The sequence below is a fragment of the Styela clava genome, chromosome 8 (assembly GCF_964204865.1).
Source record: "Styela clava chromosome 8, kaStyClav1.hap1.2, whole genome shotgun sequence".
NCBI classification, from domain to species: domain Eukaryota; kingdom Metazoa; phylum Chordata; class Ascidiacea; order Stolidobranchia; family Styelidae; genus Styela; species Styela clava.
The window spans coordinates 11,912,808-11,930,074 of record NC_135257.1 but is presented as its reverse complement, the minus strand read 5'-3'; the positions used below and the strand labels follow the sequence as shown (position 1 = coordinate 11,930,074).

At 34.5% G+C, this 17,267-nt stretch overlaps 2 protein-coding genes across 2 annotated transcripts; both read left to right on the top strand.

Annotated features, from left to right (window-relative positions):
- The first annotated feature begins 96 nt into the window (after positions 1–96).
- LOC120345451 (nucleoporin 88-like) lies at positions 97–17,146 on the top strand. Its single transcript, XM_039414903.2, has 14 exons — positions 97–946; positions 1,566–1,726; positions 2,103–2,327; positions 2,975–3,178; positions 3,563–3,761; positions 10,636–10,810; positions 14,165–14,301; positions 14,474–14,631; positions 14,769–14,900; positions 14,999–15,037; positions 15,135–15,329; positions 15,920–16,052; positions 16,250–16,458; positions 16,912–17,146. Exons 1-14 carry the CDS (start codon positions 737–739, stop codon positions 16,976–16,978), a joined length of 2,244 nt encoding a protein of 747 aa, XP_039270837.2. The 5' UTR covers positions 97–736; the 3' UTR covers positions 16,979–17,146.
- LOC120345454 (uncharacterized) lies at positions 10,857–13,566 on the top strand. The gene is made up of 5 exons (XM_078114899.1): positions 10,857–12,101; positions 12,340–12,460; positions 12,560–12,636; positions 12,903–13,021; positions 13,280–13,566. Exons 1-5 carry the CDS (start codon positions 11,415–11,417, stop codon positions 13,422–13,424), a joined length of 1,149 nt encoding a protein of 382 aa, XP_077971025.1. The 5' UTR covers positions 10,857–11,414; the 3' UTR covers positions 13,425–13,566.
- Positions 17,147–17,267: the final 121 nt, after the last annotated feature.

Genomic DNA, 17,267 nt, shown 5'->3' with positions numbered 1-17,267 from the left:
TAAATGTAGCCTGTTTCATAAAAAACGCTTTTGTGTTACATGCATTGAAAATGATGCTGGGTTCATACCTGAAGAACTGAGGATTAAGAATGAGTGATTTTACTATGGTTTGGGGTTCCACGATCTCTTTTTTTGATATCAAGGCATGATTCAAAATAAAATGTAAAGATTTGAAATCTTAATTGTTTTAGATTATCATGACTGTTTTTAAACTTGTCTACCGTTGTACCATTTGATGAACATGTCATAAATAATTGTCATAGTTCTGAATTGACTACAGATTTCAGAATCTAGTGTACTGGGTCCGGTCAAAATTGTTGTGGTGTCATCAAGTGTTATATTGCATAACTGCAAGTAAAACAGATAATTTTGCATATCTCAGTGGTGTGATGTTTTATTGTCTTCAACGTGTATGACAAAATATAGAGATCATTTGTTTTAAAAAATGTTGGGACATGATACATCATTAAGAAGCTCAATTCTAGCCATAATTCATCACTTGGTCCTGGTCGTTCATAGTTCTTACTTCTTCTGCTACACTTCTTCAGATTTATTTATTTTTGTATGCCAAATAATGATTCTTAATTTGCTGATTTCTTATATACTCAATATAGGCTATTTTATCAACCCTGATCCAATTCTGTCGAACATTGTTATTTTGAAAATTGACTGTCCTGTCAGATATATTTTATATTTCTTCAGTCTAAATTAATATTCCTAATTCTTATATGAAATCATGAGTGCTGACTTCAAAGAGGTGATCGAGAATCATCCGATTTTCAAAACATTGGTTGAAGAAAATGCTGAAGTTGAAAACATATCACATAGAGCTGACCAATTAATGCATGTGCAAGATGGATTCCTCTATGTATGGAGTAATAAAGAGAGCTGCTTTTATGTTACCAACTTGAGGATGTCATTAGATATTGAAGAGCCAGGTGTTCAGGTAAATATAATACTTTCTGACTGTGATGTTTATTTAATGAGACTGTCGATCATACCATGTGCTCTGCTCAAAGGGGTGTCTCAAAATATCATGGATCATAACAACTGAATCCTACTTGATATGCTTTCTTTGACCATTTGCCCAAAGTTTTATAACTGTCCAAAAAAAATAACATTGGTACAAGCGGGTTACTGAATTTACAAGGTATGGTACTTGGCTTGAAGGTTTTCTCGTACATTGCTATGGAATGTGTAACATTATAAACATGTAACCCAATTTTGAATATAATACGGTACTAAACAAAAGAGTAATGTTGAAAATACATTGGAAGACAATGCAATGTTCTTACAACATTAGATCGTTCAAACTTTATTTATACTCTGGTTTTACTTTTCACAAGCTGCCGCTTTCTCCTTGTCCTGATTCTTCTGAGTTATTCACTCATTAATCTGAACTGTCGACATGAATAACTACTGAACTACCACACTTAATTTTAGAACAATGATATTATAACCACTCCTTACGAAGCACTAATTTATTAATTTTCACAAATTACAAAACCTTTGTTGAGATATTACTTCTTGCAGGTAAGTGTTTTTTTTTTATCTGATTTTTCCAGAAATTCTCGTGCTCACCTCCACCGATGTTTGAAGTACGAAGCATTCAATTTAATGAATCTGGGACTTATGTAGCTCTGATTGGTTCAAGAGGAATATCAGTCTTGTGTTTGCCGCAGAAATGGAAAAATCCAGATGAGGAGAATTACACCCAGTTTTGCAAGTAAAACACTTCTGAAATTTTTCTTACCAGAGATAGTCTTTATTTGCCCTGGTTTTTATAGGTCTTCAATTGCTTCTGAACTTCAAAAAATTATGGTTGAAACTATTTTCTTGTTTTACATCTCATATCTACCACATGTCCATCTTCTTTTAAGGTGACATTATTACTTGAAAAATGGACAAAATAGATTTGTGTGTCTGAGTTGGTATATATTGTTAAGTACACCAAATAATATATATCCTTTCAGTGCAGTCCTTCGGCTTTCGATTAACTTAATTTCTTCTGTAAACAGAATTATCTAACCAAAAAACACTGGAAACAGTATTGGATCGTTGCTAGTTTCAAGCTGTACTTTTTTCATCTTCTCTTTCGGCAGATGTTTCCCAGTAGCTGAAAGGTTCTTCACCACATGTATAATGGTGCAGTTGCGGCAAGCCTCATGGCATCCCGGATCTCCAAATCACTCTCATCTTGTTGTGCTATTATCGGATAATACAGTGCGCATTTATGATGTCACAGCAGATAACCAAACACCCACACAAGTTCACAAACTTGGTCACAGCAACATCGGATCCTCTAGGTTTTCTCTAGTCTCTTCAGCGTAAGTTTGAATCCTTTTTTCCCTATTTTGACTTTATTGTATTTATAGCAATTAGTTATTGGCACAAATATTAAATTCATTCTCATTTTCTGTAATTATTGCTTTCTAAGAAGATTTATAAATTTATAATACTCCCATTTTTTGAATTTACCTAAAAACATGACTTAATTTATATCAATTTAAAGAGTGCTCCCGAAGTGTGCGAACCAAGATGGCGGACATCGGAACGTAACATGGGTAACAGGTTAGGGTTAGGCGATTTTTCCCAATTTTCCTTATTTTAGTCCTATTATCAGTTCGAAGACTAGCCAAGAGCCTCCCGTAGTATTTATACCTAAAATTATGGCCTAACCCTAACCTAGTACACATATTACATTCCGATGTCTGCCATCTTGGTTCGCATACTTTGGGAGCCCCATTTAAAGAATTGTATCCAAGATGTCAGGTTGTTGTGCTATCTGGAAATGTTCTTAATAATTTACAGCTTATCCCCGATCAGTTGTGATTGCATTAATCGAAGCATTCTGTTAGTGGATGATCTAATACTGATTCTGCCATTTTCGATACAAATCGTGACAACTACATTAGTTTACGACTCTTCTTTGAGACTGCAATGGAATATTTTTATTGCTCTTTTTTGACTCTAGATTCTCAATAAGTTCTGCCATTGGTGAGACTGCGGTTTCATTCTCATTTGCTCCTCCTGTGGAAGTGCAAGAGAAAAGAAAGAAAATTTTACAAGCCAGACGAGCTGACAAAGATGAACCACCTACTGTTCTTCTTTATCCTATATATTTATTACAAGGCGATGGAGATGTGCTATTGTTATTAACATCTGTGACTGACAACAGGTTTGGTTAACAATCTTGTGTGAAAAAATTCGATAAGTTTAAGGATAAATTTTATAGGATAGAAAGCTCATGGGAAAACTTGATTTTTATTTCAAATAAAGGAGCTTTTGGTGAAATGTTAACAAAATTGTTTATTTTATGCAGTGCTTGTGATTGAAATGTTTTCCAAGATGAGTTTATTCGAATGACTCATATTTATTAACACTAGCTGTGAAATTTTATAACAAATATTATAAATTCGGGTGATTCAGATAAAACTGACTATGGATGTTTTTAACAAATGTACATTGATGATCTGAGCAAATGCCGGTAATTGAATATGCTCACAACCATGGCAATTTGTATGATTTAACAATAACATTACATTGTACTATTGTATTACAGGTATAGAAAAGGGTTAATGCATGGGCCTCTGACTATGCAACCCCCTGCAGAAGACAATTATGGTGTTGATGCTTGTTCGATACTTGTTCTTCATCACAATCCCACAGTCATTGCTATTGCAACGGCAAGTGGTAAAATTCATCATTGTGTCGCCCTTGCAACAAACTACGATTCTGATGATGATTTTACAGACACACAGGTACAATTGTGTTTCCATGTTGTTTGATTTTTACCATCGATACCAGACACCCATTGCCTCCAAGCACCTATCATCTGCGTTTCAACTCAAGAATATTATATTGTATAGCATTTAGTTTTGTATCTCCGTTTAATTAGTTTAGGGATAGAAAACTCTACCCTGTTTTCATAAATGATCACTTCATGTCCATAATTACAGTTTGACAGACGTCTGCTTTATACCTTACATCGTACCTAATAAGTCATGACTCATAATTACAAGAAAGTTTTGCTTTGTCCATCATCCAGTGTAGCCTGTTTCTTCATATGTTTGAAAAATGAATATGTCATTTCCAGGGAATGTTCATAAATATGTTTGGAGCATCACGTTCAACCCAGGGTTGTCCAAAACGAATCGAATATTCGAATGTATTCGAATATCAAAGTATTCGAATACCTTTTCGGCTGATTTTCGAATAATTCCGAATAGTAGCCACTTTTCGCCGTAAACGTGGTGTTTCGTTTTACGGGTAGGGATGCCACTTTCGGATCTACGAATCGGATCGATTCGAATCGCATCTTTTCCGAATCGATTCGAATCAGATTTACGCGATTCGGAAAAAGAGAGCGATTTAGCGAAAAAAAAACATTGAACGTTTGTTAAATCGTCGTTTTCGGCGGCTTTAAATCTGCCAGAGTGTGTTTATGCGGCGCTCCAAATAACGCCAAATTACGGGACCGAAAAAAAAACATTGAACGTGTGTTAATCGTTGTTTTCGGCGGTGTTAAAACTACCGAATGCGTTTATGCAGCACTCCAAATACCACCAAATTACCGGACCGAAAGAAAAACACTGAATATTTGTTAATCGTTGTTTTCGGTGGCGTTTAAACTGCCGAATGCGTTTATGCGGCACTCCAAATAGCAACAAATTACGGGACGTAAATAAATGAAAATGAATTTTTCGTGATTGACTTTTTTACTTGTCTGCCGTCATTTGTTTCAAGTTCGACACAACACACTCTTTTACGCATCACTCGAGATGATGTGTGGCGTAATTACCAGCAAACTGCGAGTTCAGTTTTCCACTAAATAGCCGAAGTTCCCATTATGCGCGAATTCAAATGGATCGTATACCTGAAAATTCGTGACAATTTTGATGAAAATTTTCAACAGCACACCTGCGCTGCCACTAAGTTATTGTACGCCCTGGCATGATTGGATAAAGAATCGGCTACCGACGTCTAGATAATGTTTAATTTTGATTGAAATTTAATTTAAACTTTGTTCTGAGAGCAATATTTCGCGTACATTTGAAGAGAACTATTGCTGAATGAGTTCATCGGCCGGCAATGTTAATTTACAATCATGTATCTCATCCTAAAATATATTTTTATTTTGTTTGCGTTTGTCAGGCTTCCACTCGAGTGGCGGTAAACGAAATCAGGGGGACATAATGTAATAGTACATACACGTCTTTTTTCAGCTGTTACCAAAAAAAAATAGTATTTACTTTTAATTTTGTTAGCGCGATACAAGCGGATAAAACATTTCGGATTATTTCGAGCAAATGTCATAACGGACAGGTGGGAGTAAATAATACTTGAGGAATGGCAACTTGTGCACTGTTTTACATCAACACGTGGCAGATTTCATACCAGACCGAGCATACGGTGCGAATGTCGTCTTACTTTAGCCCCAGCGACCATGTTTGATCGAGATAAAGCGTCAACCAATTATCGCTCGTCAGCGCGGCGTCCATTATGCACATTTGGACTTTCTGAATTACGAAATTAAACGTAGTCCACATTAATAATGAAGCCCGAGTTAGCCAATAACGCTGTTTGCCACAAATAATACTGTCTCTAATATTTATGGAAATTTTTGTTCGCAATCGTAGTCGGATGAACGATTGTTTTTATCGAAATTAATTTAATTTAATCGTGGTTAATTTTATCGTCTTCAATCATATTCTTGTAAGCATTTCCCATTTATAGTAATTCAGATGCAATTAGAATGTTTTTGTCGTATTACTCTATGCTGCTAGCATAAATATAAAATATTGTACTAAGATTTTGAAGATAAAGAATCGGTAATAAGGCCGTCCCTAATTCAATATAACAAGAAGGGAAATACCACGGTCACATATACTGGTGTGGGACAAGGGAAAGCAGTGCTGTTACTGTGTTTACGACATAACAGTACAACTGTTCCCTGCTTATTTTCTCATATAAATTCCATCAAATTGCCTCAGCCCTGATACAAGTATAACACAATAACTCAGTATTGTAAGACTCGCAGATAAGTTGCAACAGCAAGTTTTTCATCAATGCATTTATTAGTGATATCTATGACCTACATCTTTTTTATCATGATGAAAATAAGTGTGGCTTATTCACTGAAAAACCCTCATCACCCTTGCTATATAGCCTATTCCATTTTCAAATTTTTTTCTTCTAGATTTGAGCTTTTTTGTGAGTTTGGCCAAACATACGCATGTAATAAAAAAAAAAAGCTTAATGGAATCAGATTCGGAAAGATTCGATTCGAAAAGTTTTGATTCGAGATTCGATTCGAAAAAAAATGTATCCAGAAGTGGCAACCCTATTTACGGGAATCTTTAAACGACTTTTTACGCTGTCTCACGTAATGACGATGAAATAGAATCGGCACTTTGATTGTTTATATTCTTTGCGACCGTAGGGCGCATAGTGTTGCGACACATTTGCACTTTTGCGAGGGTGGACATTGCCGACATTCGTGTACGAGGCTTTTAATTTACAAATTCATTTCCATTACGTCGAAAAATTGAGAAAGTATCTTTATTTTATTTCTATGTGGCCTAATTTTTATTTGCATGAGTCTTCTCAAGCATGATTTGTGTAACCTTATATTTGGGTCTTAGGGTCTGCCAATCATGATATTTAATCGCAGGCCGGTTATCGTTACTTTAAAGAGAAACACGGCCACCGAGATAAAAGTGATTTGTGACCCTTTCGTTTTGCTGATTCAGCAAAACACGACAGGGACAGGAAAACACAGCTGTGAAATAACCCGTGGACGTACAGTATAGTACTTATCATCACATTCCAAAATTATTTCAACATTCGGGTTAATAGGTTGTCCAAAATGATTGCCGCTTTGCAACTTAAATTTACTGCTCAATTGTTAAAAATAGTTAATTCTGTGGGTATGGTTCTACCAAACTAACATGATCTGGTTCTGAACATATAAAATTATTAGCGAATTTTTCTACCCGTCTTATTGGAGGCCTATATGGAAAAACTCCTTTTTTGAGTGCTAAAAATAGACATCGTCCTATTTGCCATAAAGACTTATTAGCCGGGGAAATACGGTATTTATAGCCGTCATTGTTACGATATCCAATAAATTGTCACAAGTTGGAAAAGTCGATTTATTAGAAAATAATTTCTGGCAAATAATTCTGATAACGATAGTTAAAAGTATTGATCCTTTACCAGGATGATTTTTTGTTGCGCAAAATAATCCAATCCATGACTGGTACCAGCATTTAAAATGTCATGCCGTATTAATTTAATTCTGTTCAACGTAACTCATGGTTGTATCGACAATCTGTGGACATAAAATGTGTAGTAAACTGACCGATATTATTGAATATTGATTCCTATTTTCATATTGATAAAATAATGAAAGTATTAATGCCAAATACAACGGGTATTTGTGGACATGAAATACGTGGTAAACTGCCCAATTATAATTAATTTCGGATTCGTGTTTACAAAATAATAAAACTAATAATTCTAAAATGCAACGGCGATCTGTGGCCTTCAAATGTGTGGTAAACTGCCCGATTTACCAACATTTGAAGTTATGATAATAGAATTAAATTAACACGGTAAGGCATTTTAAGTAGTGGTATCGGTCATGGATTCGAATATTTTACGCAGCACAAAATCATCCTAGTAAAAAGTCCATACTTTTAAATACAAACCAATGGCAACCATTATCCAAATTAGTTCCCAAGAGCGGGATAAAATATAAACTTGTTAAAATTTTTCGTGAGTACAAAAATAGGAATCAAAACTAATTATATTCGGCACAATATCCCGACAATCTGTGGACATATATTGTGTGGCAAATAGGGTTGCCACTTCTGGATACATTTTTTTTCGAATCGAATCTCGAATCAAAACTTTTCGAATCGAATCTTTCCGAATCTGATTCCATTAAGCTTTTTTTTTTTTATTACATGCGTATGTTTGGCCAAACTCACAAAAAAATGGAATAGGCTATATAGCAAGGGTGATGAGGGTTTTTCAGTGAATAAGCCACACTTATTTTCATCATGATAAAAAAAATGTAGGTCATAGATATCACTAATAAATGCATTGATGAAAAACTTGCTGTTGCAACTTATCTGTGAGTCTTACATTACTGAGTTATTGTGTTATACTTGTATCAGGGCTGAGGCAATTTGATGGAATTCATATGAGAAAATAAGCAGGGAACAGTTGTACTGTTATGTCGTAAACACAGTAACAGCACTGCTTTCCCTTGTCCCACACCAGTATATGTGACCGTGGTATTTCCCTTCTTGTTATATTGAATTAGGGACGGCCTTATTACCGATTCTTTATCTTCAAAATCTTAGTACAATATTTTATATTTATGCTAGCAGCATAGAGTAATACGACAAAAACATTCTAATTGCATCTGAATTACTATAAATGGGAAATGCTTACAAGAATATGATTGAAGACGATAAAATTAACCACGATTAAATTAAATTAATTTCGATAAAAACAATCGTTCATCCGACTACGATTGCGAACAAAAATTTCCATAAATATTAGAGACAGTATTATTTGTGGCAAACAAGCGTTATTGGCTAACTCGGGCTTCATTATTAATGTGGACTACGTTTAATTTCGTAATTCAGAAAGTCCAAATGTGCATAATGGACGCCGCGCTGACGAGCGATAATTGGTTGACGCTTTATCTCGATCAAACATGGTCGCTGGGGCTAAAGTAAGACGACATTCGCACCGTATGCTCGGTCTGGTATGAAATCTGCCACGTGTTGATGTAAAACAGTGCACAAGTTGCCATTCCTCAAGTATTATTTACTCCCACCTGTCCGTTATGACATTTGCTCGAAATAATCCGAAATGTTTTATCCGCTTGTATCGCGCTAACAAAATTAAAAGTAAATACTACTTTTTTTGGTAACAGCTGAAAAAAGACGTGTATGTACTATTACATTATGTCCCCCTGATTTCGTTTACCGCCACTCGAGTGGAAGCCTGACAAACGCAAACAAAATAAAAATATATTTTAGGATGAGATACATGATTGTAAATTAACATTGCCGGCCGATGAACTCATTCAGCAATAGTTCTCTTCAAATGTACGCGAAATATTGCTCTCAGAACAAAGTTTAAATTAAATTTCAATCAAAATTAAACATTATCCAGACGTCGGTAGCCGATTCTTTATCCAATCATGCCAGGGCGTACAATAACTTAGTGGCAGCGTAGGTGTGCTGTTGAAAATTTTCATCAAAATTGACACGAATTTTCAGGTATACGATCCATTTGAATTCGCGCATAATGGAAACTTCGGCTATTTAGTGGAAAACTGAACTCGCAGTTTGCTGGTAATTACGCCACACATCATCTCGAGTGATGCGTAAAAGAGTGTGTTGTGTCGAACTTGAAACAAATGACGGCAGACAAGTAAAAAAGTCAATCACGAAAAATTCATTTTCATTTATTTACGTCCCGTAATTTGTTGCTATTTGGAGTGCCGCATAAACGCATTCGGCAGTTTAAACGCCACCGAAAACAACGATTAACAAATATTCAATGTTTTTCTTTCGGTCCCGTAATTTGGTGTTATTTGGAGTGCTGCATAAACGCATTCGGTAGTTTTAACACCGCCGAAAACAACGATTAACACACGTTCAATGTTTTTTTTTCGGTCCCGTAATTTGGCGTTATTTGGAGTGCCGCATAAACACACTCTGGCAGATTTAAAGCCGCCGAAAACGACGATTTAACAAACGTTCAATGTTTTTTTTTCGCTAAATCGCTCTCTTTTTCCGAATCGCGTAAATCTGATTCGAATCGATTCGGAAAAGATGCGATTCGAATCGATCCGATTCGTAAATCCGAAAGTGGCATCCCTAGTGGCAAACTCGCGATTAATATTAATTTTTGATTTTCGTATTTACAAAATACAACAGCGATCTGTGGACTTACAATATGTGGTAAACTACCCGATTATAAATAGTTTTTGATTCCTATTTTCATATTTATAAAATAATAAAAGTATTATTACTCAAACATACAACGGTACATACAACGGCGGACTTAAAATGTGTGGTAAAATTCCCGAATATAATTAATTTTTGATTCGTATTTTTGTACTCACGAAAAAATTGTCACAAGTCGGAAAAATACCTCATACTTTATCCCTTGCCTGGTTGGTATTTAAAAGTATGGGCGTTTTACTAGGATGATTTTGTGTTGCGCAAATATTCAAATTCATCATCGATACCACTATTGTCGTATTAATTTAATTCTGTTAACATGACTCATGGTATATCAAATATATATCATGCAATAATCTGCAAATATGAAATGCCTGGTAATATAGCTAGGTTGTAACTTGTAGATAGCAGTTATTCCATTGCTTATTGTATGGAAATTCCTACATACATTAAATAAGCTTCAATTAGTGGATTTTATTTTCGAAGTATTCGAAATTTCATATTCGAAAAAAATAATTTCGAATGTATTCGAAATAGTGAACTATTCGGTATTGGCCATCCCTGGAACTTCAACCTATGTTCTGTTTCACCATTTGCTAGCTTGTTATCTTATATGTTAAAATTAAATATCTTACAATTTTAGTCAACTGCTTCATGGCCTGCCTCAGTTCTTTCTGTTCAATCCAAAGGACTATCTGCTGAATTTCCTGCTCCAACATTGTTTGTTTATGAAACTGTAGAAATCGATCTGGGACCAAAGGGTGAAGAAGATGGAGGAGATTTTGAATCAGAAAATCATACAGTTACCTTACATTCCGGTTAGTGACAAATTTTCTCTTTCAAAAAAGTTTGTGTTCAAATGAAATGGCTCACCAACAGTTTGTAGTATTCTTACATAGTTTTTCGTGTTTACCACCTAACTTTACTTTACTACCTGTCAGATTAAATGCTTTTGGCGTATGTATCTGAAGAATCGTGTTGAATATTATTGTTTTAGCTGGGTATATTATATATATAGAGTGGTTAGTAAACATGACACAAAACTGACTTGGTTTGTCTTTGGTTCAACCTTACTGCAGAGTAATCCAAATTATAGATACACGAGTAGTTGGTGATTTAAATTGGGTTTGTCCTAAGGCCTAGCCGTCCTAGCCGCCATATCCCACTTAGTTATAATAATTTGGAAGATTAAAGCAGTTGTACATGCTGGTGTTGCAATTGAAAAATTTGCTCGGCATTGGATCATAGTCAGTTGTAGCATTTTGGCCTGTATTTGGTATTTTATGACTGAAAATTATAGGCTCAATGTTACGCAAAAATCAAAATAACTACAAACATCAAGAAAATACCTATTGTCTGGCCTCTGTGATATTACAATTGATTTTATTCTGACGTTGTATAGTTATCCATTGTTTGATCATAATGCAACATTCTGGTCAGGGAATAAACAATTTGAAAATATGCCCTTTGTATTGTGGAACATTGTTTGTTGCGGATGCAAGTTGTATTAGGTTGCTTCTGAAAATGCCAGGCACAATAAATAATGCTTTGCGAGTTGTTGCTCCGTATGGATCAAATTGTAGCATGATGCCGACTGCAGACAGTAAGCCATCTATATCACAGAAAGCAAAAAAGGATCACAGAAAAATTCAGGATATTTTAGGAGACTTGAAGCCTAAATTGGACATTTCAGAAGATAATGAAGTAAATCATGCTGCTTCATGTTTCAGGAAAGGACAATTAGTATCAGAAAACAGCATCAAAAATCTATGTCTTGACCTTTCTCATGGAATGCACCTGAAGCCAGTTTCTACCAGAAAAGTTAACTTTCGGAACCCAGTAAGAAGCACTCCAGTCCATCCACCTCAAAATTCTTTTATTGATGATCCCAAATTTAAAACTGAGGTACCGACGACCCGGAATGTCATACAGAGTTATGTAGATAATACCTATTCAAAGAATATTGCAGCACATTTGAAGATGTCAGCAAAAGAGAAAAGACCTTCTTCAATGATATATGAATTTAACAAAGTGTGCCGGATGATTTCGCATTTACCAAATCCTGTTTCAAGACAACTATACGAGGAAATGCACAACAGGAGAATAAAGGTAACTAAGCGAACTATGTTACATTTAATCATCATGTGAACTTAGTTTGCATCATGTCTCATTGGCAGAAATCAGATTTATTCTTGAAATTGCAGCCAAATTCATGAGTGGATATTCAGTCGCAAGGAATATATTCTATTTTAAAGAAGTTGGCAGGATTCAATAATTTTCCTCTGTGGGAGTAATTGAGCCAAGATCTTAACTGAATGGAAAAATAAACTCAATGCAATTTTAACAGAGCTCAGAATTGATGCAGCTCAGGGATATGCCTTGTTATAAAGAACATGTTGAACATCATGAACCTCCATGCATAACATATTTTAGTCCAAAACCCAGTCAGCTTTATCTTCATAAAAAAGGTTGGTTGATGGTAGACTTTGTTGTCTTTTTAGTTTGTCTTCTTGCCATTTATTAGTTTGCCTCAATTATTTAGTTTTTTGAATTGTTTGTTCATACAGAGGACAGGTTGGAAAAGGCAGTGAAATCGTCTTTGGAATCAAATTCTGCAGTTCAGGCACCATTATCTACAGTAGAGGTTTTTGTCATTTTTTATATTCAACTTGATTTTGAATCACGGTCATTTAAACTTGAAGATAGAATCCAAGAGAAGAGAAATTGAAATATAAAAAATTTAAATGCAATTTTGGTATGTTTTGGCTTCAGAAATATTCAGTATTTTCCCTGAGATATTGCAAGAATTTCTTGCATTAATTGGTATTGGTCCTATTGGTAACTTAGTAATGTTAGTATTGCTGGTTGTTTGTTTGTTTAAACTTGAAATCTTGCAATGCTTGTCTTCAGATCTTTTTAAATGTTGCATCAAGATACACTTTTTATGAGTTTCTTAGGGAGCTACAGAAATATGGAGATATAGAAAGTGTTGTTAGGCATGGAGAGAGGTCTTTCAGAGTTGTATACAGGTCCTATTTTTTATTGTTAGTTATTGCTTTCAGATGACTTGATTTGTATATTTATGAGAGCTTTATCAATTAAAACACACTATCAGGAAGAGATATTCAAAGTGAAAATTTCAAAGTCGATAATATTTTCCTATTATCAAACGCTGCTCATATCACAAGAAAATTATTCTTCCTTGTTAATGGAAACAGTAGTTTATATTTTTTTTTCTAGTTGATTTTTAAGGTCTGTCAATAACTATCTTTGTTGTCATTTTGTAGTGATTTGGTAGGAGCCTGCAATGCAGTGACAGGATTGAGAAACAATACAATGCTACTTTGTACATGGCATCACCGGCATCTCGATCAAAGAAAATTTTTAAAAAGAGGGAAGGGTGCTTTGAAGGTCGTCATCTCTCAGTTTTAATTTGGTGCTATTCATCATTAATGTTATTTTTTACACTATTCTTGTGTATCTCTGCATTATTGTATTTCTAGGATTCCAAATTTTCTTATTTTGCATATTTGTTGTTTGATATTGAAATAAATATAAATGGTGTAATCACTTGTATCTGCTTCTTGATGGATTGCCTTCTCAATCTATGTTGAATAGACTTTCAGTATAAAGGTAAAAAATGAAGATATTTGGTACAAAGGCCTACTCGACGAACCACAGACTTCGATCTTACTTCTAGTGGCCAAACTCTTTAACTGTTGTGACTTTATATGCCTTTGGCTCAACGGTTGACACGCCATACTAGGCATTAAAAACATTATTGAAGTCTTAACTCATTTCTGGGTAAAATCAGGCTGGTGTTTGACCCCCGTTTGTTTTTTGAGAGCGGGTATACTACTCCCCTCATACAGGAGAGATGCCACTCGAACTGATTCCTGAGGGTGCCTTAGTGATACCATGTAGCTTCATATTTTATATCGGTTGATTATTGAGACTACACATTTTTTTAAGCAAAAGTACTGTCTTAGATTTTAATTTAATATATATTAGCACAAAACGGAGCTGTGAACTGAGCCAGAGTCGTATTTTCAAACTCAATTTGAAATTCTGGTTTCTTTGGAATATCGGCAAGGGAAACTGATTCGGCGTCAACGGTAAACATTCCCAGACTTCGAATCTCTGAACCAAATTCATGTTTCTCCATTTTACAGATCCATTGTTATATTGTCGTTACCATTGCTGCACTAGAGTGGGTGTTCATGCTGTTGTTTTGCCATGGATTGATAAATTAACAGAGTTTTTTGAAGCTGCTGACGAGGATAAAGATAACTTGAATGAAATAGCTCAAGTGAGTCTTTTTTTCATGATTTCAAGCTATAGTCTCTGATCACTGAGAATAATTGTTAAGTTTGCTTTGCTCAACTTAATGTAAAAAACAAGCGTTGAGTTTAATTTTAGATTTTTTGCTGCTCTTGCTAATTGCTATTATTACTATATGATATTCTCGTTTTTTTTTTCAGGATCAACCATGCATTGTCGAACATATAGTCTGTACTAAACCAACTCCATCAAGTGCTCCTTGTTTATTGAAAGGTTTCACATTTGCAACAAATCCACTATTTGGGCCTTCTCTACTTTGCCTAACTGCTGATAATCATTGTATGGCTGTTCCTTTATTGTACGTATAGTATATTGTCTTTATTCCTATTCTAATTTGCTGAGTGGATTCTTGCTGTTGGCGTTAGATTTAAGGTTTTTGTTGATAAATTCCAATGTTCTGCATATGTTTTTTTACTTAATTCAAGTTGTGTTCAGAACTATTTTCAAGCCAACACCACCTCCACTGCCTTCATATGATGACGACACTATAGTTCCACTTACTTCAGACAATGATTCATCCATACAGACTTCAACGATGAATCTGATGGATTTCCAAGATCATATAAGGTTTGTTGATTTTAATCTTACTTTATGCGGGATAACTGACATTTGTATAGTTACCGTATTAATTGTGAATCAGACTTATATATTTATCATGTTTTCAGGTCTATACTTCAAAGAGATTCTTCTCAACCCATTTTGAGGTAAGCTGGTGTATGGTCATTGCATTTTTTATTGTGTAAATTATTATCTTACTGCGCCAAATTAACATATTATACCAGAAAATCGTTATTTTGACAGGTATGAGGCATCTTCAAGGGATACCGTAATGGACTCTGAAGCTAGTCGTCTCATAGGTAGAGTAACTCAAATACTGAGGAAAGAATATATTTTGAAACAAAAAATTGCTCAAGATGCTATCATGAAACGAGCACGGTTACTAGCACAGCAGAAGCAACAACAATTGGATGATCTGGATAAGCTCAAACAAAAAAGGTATACAGAAAATAGTTTTGATACTTTGCAATACTGAATAAATTTGTTACAGAAATGAATAGATGAAGGTGATAGACCAAAATTTTATGCGACTTTAGAACACAGAATTTTGCACAACTGACTCTATTATATTCCCTTCGTCTAATCATTTCAGTTGGGAATTATTCTGTATTGCAAAGTAGCGAAAACCTTTCTTGTCATATTATATTTATTGCTATTGTAATACCGAATTTGTGCAAATTATGCGTACAATTAATAGTAAACAAAATGGCTCACAGAATTTAATGAATGTTATTAAGATTGTATAAGAAATTCTTAATTATTTAAATTTTTGATATAGAGAATTTTACTACATTTGTTGACAGTGTATTCTATCAATCAGGCTTAAATGTCCCATTTTTCATTTGTTAATGTACGCATGTATTTTTTGTGCTAAAACCTGTGTAATGCTTGGTATAACAAATTTTTTTAAATGCTGAATATAATGCAATATACAGTAACAAAATATGAAGGTAACCAGGGCAGACCGTCTAGCCCTTAATTGTTTTTACTATTCAAGTCTTCAGAATTACCATGTTGCAACATTTCAGGTCGGATTTGACGAAAACTGCTGAACAACTTGCGGAAAAGTTTGAAGATTGTGTTGATCAGCAAGAAATTTTGTCAGAAAGACTAGCTATGGTTCTAAAACAAACTCAGTCCAAAGTTCCAGTTTTGTCGAAGGTATGGCCCATAAATGTGTCTAACAATTACAACTGAATATGTGTTTAGTACCATAATGATTACGAAAGCCCATTCCATTTTATCCTATATGACCAAGGATTTTTCAGAAATCAGACTTCAAATTAATATTAACATCATTTTGTATTATTAGTAATGGTGAATGGAAATTAAAGTTGGAAAATGACAAACTTTTACAGGCTGAAATTGAAATGTCAAAAGAATTAAGAAATATATCAGATAGAATGAAACACTTGGAAAACAGGATCAAACAAGTGAAGACCAAACACGACTATCAAAACAAACAGCACTTTGAGGATGAAAAATTAAACAGCACAAGAAGGCAAAGAACTCCATCCGTTGGAAGTTCTGTACAAGTACAAAAATTCAAAGATATTTTGTTGGAAGAGTATGTTGATCTTTTGTTCTCTTGAAGTTATTTTTTTACCATTCACCAAGTTGCTTTGGTCGTTTCAAAGACACAATATCTCCTTTTTTGAGGTCCCTTCTCATAGTGAAAAACATACTTTGTCCTACCTTGTCTCACCTCCATTGAAGTTACATGGTGAATATATATACGGTTCAACAATGGCATAACTGAGGAACTTTTTGTGAAAAAATTGTTAACATGTTTATAAACAGTTATTCAGTAAAATACAGGTAAATGAATTGATATCAAAATTGTGGACATGCATTGACTAAGAAAAGAGCACTTGTCACTTATATTCCAAATATATACTCACCATGCACATACATCACTATTTGATGATATACCCCCTTCGTATTACTATATAAAAATTCCTAACATTAATATGATAGGTTTCTACGGTTATACTAAATGGAATAATGTTTAAATTGTCAGGGGTCAGAAGATTCAAGATTCTGTTAAAAAATTGAACAGTATGAAGGAACTTGTTGATTCATGGTGAATGATCAGGCTGCAATTCAATGGTATCAGAGACTATGAAGTGAAGTCAGTAGACGTGGTGTTGCAACGAGTTGCTATAATGATGCATTTCTCTCGTTTGGACTTACTTAAATAACTTATTTTTCATATTTCGACACTTTATTGTTCAATAAATATTCTCACTGACATATATATGATTGTGTATGATGTACCGTAGGTCACGGGTCGGCAACCTTTTGCATCAAGAAGGCAACCAAAGCTCATAAAATCACTTATGATGCAATAGTTTAGTTCTTAATAAGAACAAGCTG